General features: G+C 35.8%; 1 protein-coding gene across 1 annotated transcript in view; it reads left to right on the top strand.

Annotated features, from left to right (window-relative positions):
* The first annotated feature begins 941 nt into the window (after window positions 1-941).
* The window catches only part of ANKRD28 (ankyrin repeat domain 28), a 102747-nt gene continuing 100336 nt past the window's right edge, over window positions 942-3352 (top strand). Inside the window, exon 1 of the mRNA XM_009888919.1 lies at window positions 942-983. Coding sequence (XP_009887221.1) covers window positions 942-983 — 42 coding nt within the window. The remainder of the gene's footprint in view (window positions 984-3352) is intronic.

The raw sequence follows: 3352 nt of genomic DNA, 5'->3' as shown, positions 1-3352 counted from the left end.
TGTTAAATGAAACCAGTTGGATTAATCTCAGCCCAGAAAAGACTTAGTAAATGCTGATTGGCAAGAGAGAAATCTTTGGGTAGATTTATTGATAGTGAATGTGCTTTGGTGAGGTTTTCAGTGTCATCAGCAATGTTGCTCATCAATTCCTAGAGAAAAGGGTAGACCTGTAGAAAAGGTTGCTATTTTTAGCTGATTCAGAGTTCATGTTTTTTCTCTCTGGTTGTGGGCATGGCTGCTGTCATCCATGTCTTAACCTGCAGGTTGTATTCTTCTAGTATATGGTCTTTATATGCACTTGTGAAAGACTCTTTGAACTTGACTGACTTAAGGGCAAGCCTAGTTCGAAAATTACAACACTTGTTTTGTTTAATTTGCGAAAAGCATCGTGTCAACATTATGGAGATCTTATTTTGCTGACAATTAGGTATCGTGGAGGCTATCGCATAGATCACCCCTCAAGCCCCAGTAGACACTTTTTTGTTAGGCTATTTTTGACTCTTCTTTCCTACTACTCATTTAATAAGCTTTCTTTTCTACGGAATAAGTGATGTGTGGAGAAGATGGATGCTGATAACCTGCTGTCTTCAGTTATTTTAAGTTTTATTTAGATAAACTGTAAAGGAATGGTTGGTTTGGGGTTTTTTTTTTTGATAAATGCAGTAGTCTTTCTTCATACTTTGCAAAGATATGTTATGATTCCTAAATCAGTTTGGGGAGAGGAGGCTTAAATTAATCCCCTTGAATTTACTCTGCCTTCATTTGCTGTTACGATTCTCTCTTCTTCCTCAGTGAAAGTTACTAGTCTAGATAATCTGCTGAAAAACTGAAACCTTAATTTGGTTTCTTTTACTAGAGTTGTGAGCTTCAGCATTTAGCTTTCAGAATAGCTCTTAGGCATCATTGGAAACTTGTATTTTGCAAAGCGGAGGACACCTTGAATGATTTTTTTGAAGTTGAAAGAAGAGATGATTAGAGATGGTGTTTGCATAGAGTTGGAGGGCAGTACTTCCAGTTGAAGGGGATGAGAGGGTGGAAGATTTTTCTTTTAAGTAACCTCCAAGTGCTGGTTCATTGTAAGCAAAAGTTAAATGTTTCTAGAATTGGGTTGTCCTCTGGTTATGGAAGTAGTTGCATACACACACGTTTCTAGCGTGAGTAGGTAGTAGGGGTTTTTTTTGTCTGCTTACTTACATGGTTTAGATTGCTGACAAGATCAATACAATATTGACTCAGTTGTGTTGGTTCTTTCTAATGCAAACTGTGACATATTGGCTTTTAACTCTTTGACCGTAGTAATGTCACCATTCAAATATATATAATGCTATGTAAGAGGTAATATGTTAACTCACTTTTGGAAATAGTTTATATTCATTTTATTTTAATTATAGGTAAAATTTCTAGAATAATTATCAGAGTATGTTCAAATATGCTTAATTTTCTGAATTTTAACAACAAAATAAGTGTGAAGTCCTATACTTTTTGTGGCAACTATTGATTTTTTTTCTGTATTTTTTAAGTATGCTTTGGAGCATTAATTGCAAAGGTCAAAAAATGGACCACTTTCAGATAATTTGAATTAAACTCGACATTATCTCTATCTAGCACGGTGTCCAGTTGGTAATTCCAAAGAAAATGTATGGAACTCCTAGCTTCTGTGTACTACATAAACTTACTGGCTCTCAAAAAGTGTCCATTTACACTGAACATATGGGCTTAGCTAGAATACCAAGTGTGTGTGTATAGTATGAAACTCCAGTATGTGTTTTGTCAGTGAACTGTACTTGTAGACTTAAAATCTAATTTTTAATTATTTTTTTTTTCCAAATGAATGTTTAGTTATGCAAGTGAACTATGGTGTCTGTACCTTAGGGTATTTTTCGCAAATAAACCCCAAAGTTTTTTCCTAGGTTGCAGTTGCTGTGTTCCTTAGCAGACAGTAGGGTGTTGCAGTAGATGATCCTTGAGGATGTCCTTGTTTTTATTTAAACTGGTTTTGCTGTGGCCAAGAAGGACATGAGTTTTCATATGTATTCATGTGAATCTGTGTTGTTTCTTTTTAATACATGGTTGAAACACTAGAACAAAGCAGTGTAGTGTATAAACCATTGCTTTTTCATAATTAAGACCAAAAGTATGGCATTCCAAAACAACTGGACTCCATATAATGAACAGAGTATATTTATAAAGATGTTTGTTAGTCAGATGCTGTAAACGAGAACACTTGGGAAATCTGAATCGTAGCTGAAATTTCACGGTGAATCAGAAACCGGTGCAATATTCTGCCAAGCCAGCAGCGCTGAGCTCGGGGAGCCCTTCTGTAAGGCACTCTTTCGCACTTAAAAACCTTCACCTGCAGGAAATGTCACTGGCTGTGTGGTAAGCAATTTATTATGTTGCAGGGAAGCTACCATAGACATTATTTTGAGCGTGGTGATGTGAGCTTTTCCTGCCTGTGGCCCCCAAAGGTGGGAATTCAATATGTCTATTAATACCCAGACCATTTAATAGCCCACTTAAACCTGTCTTTCTTTCGGCCTGGATTCATATGTTAAACCTGAGTGCAGATGCTTTATCAAAGAGCTGGAAACTTGTTCACCATTGACAAATTCTCCTCTGGAGGACAGGAGAAGTGCCTTCATACTGCACAGCAGGAGCAAACCCCCTCCTTCTGTTCCTCTAACGCTGAAGCTTATCCAGCAACTTTCACAGAAGCCATTTACATAATACACCCACAAACCAGCACCATTTAGGCAGAAGCTGAAAATACTTATTCAGCAAGTTGTAGGTCTTTATATTATATTTTTATGATTATGTTTTATTATATGAATGTTATTATAATATTAATATTATATTTAAATGAGATTCAATGCCATTTTTTTTCAAGCAGAAAATATCTTTGTCTATACTAGCTGCAAAAACCCGTGAGTTTGGTTTTAATAGCTGGCTTTTTAATAGTGAACTGATTATGTTAAGAGAGATTTTATTTTCATTTATTTTTCAGAGTATTTTTGTGGGGACTTTCTTGCTTCAGTGAGTTAAGGAAGGACTGTTTTGCTGCTCTGACCAGTGCCATATGAAAGCAGTTAAAATGCTGGAATTGTTTACTCCCTAAATTGTTAGTCAGCAGAGCCAGTACACCAGATTTCTTTGTGGCTTTTAGTGGAAAATATTAAACAGTCGCTCTTTCTTCAGTTATAGGATTTTTACGTTTTCAGCCGTGTTAGTCACAGAACTGGCACAGACGTGACTGCAAAGACTGCCCCCCAAAAAAATAGAAAAAGGCGCTCTTTTTTTTTTTTTTTTTTTTTTTTTTTTTTTTTTTTTTTTTTTACTTGGTAAATATTCTGTT

Source organism: Charadrius vociferus, unplaced genomic scaffold, assembly GCF_000708025.1.
Source record: "Charadrius vociferus isolate BGI_N301 unplaced genomic scaffold, ASM70802v2 scaffold217, whole genome shotgun sequence".
NCBI lineage: Eukaryota > Metazoa > Chordata > Aves > Charadriiformes > Charadriidae > Charadrius > Charadrius vociferus.
This window is presented reverse-complemented; position numbering and strand designations above follow the sequence as displayed.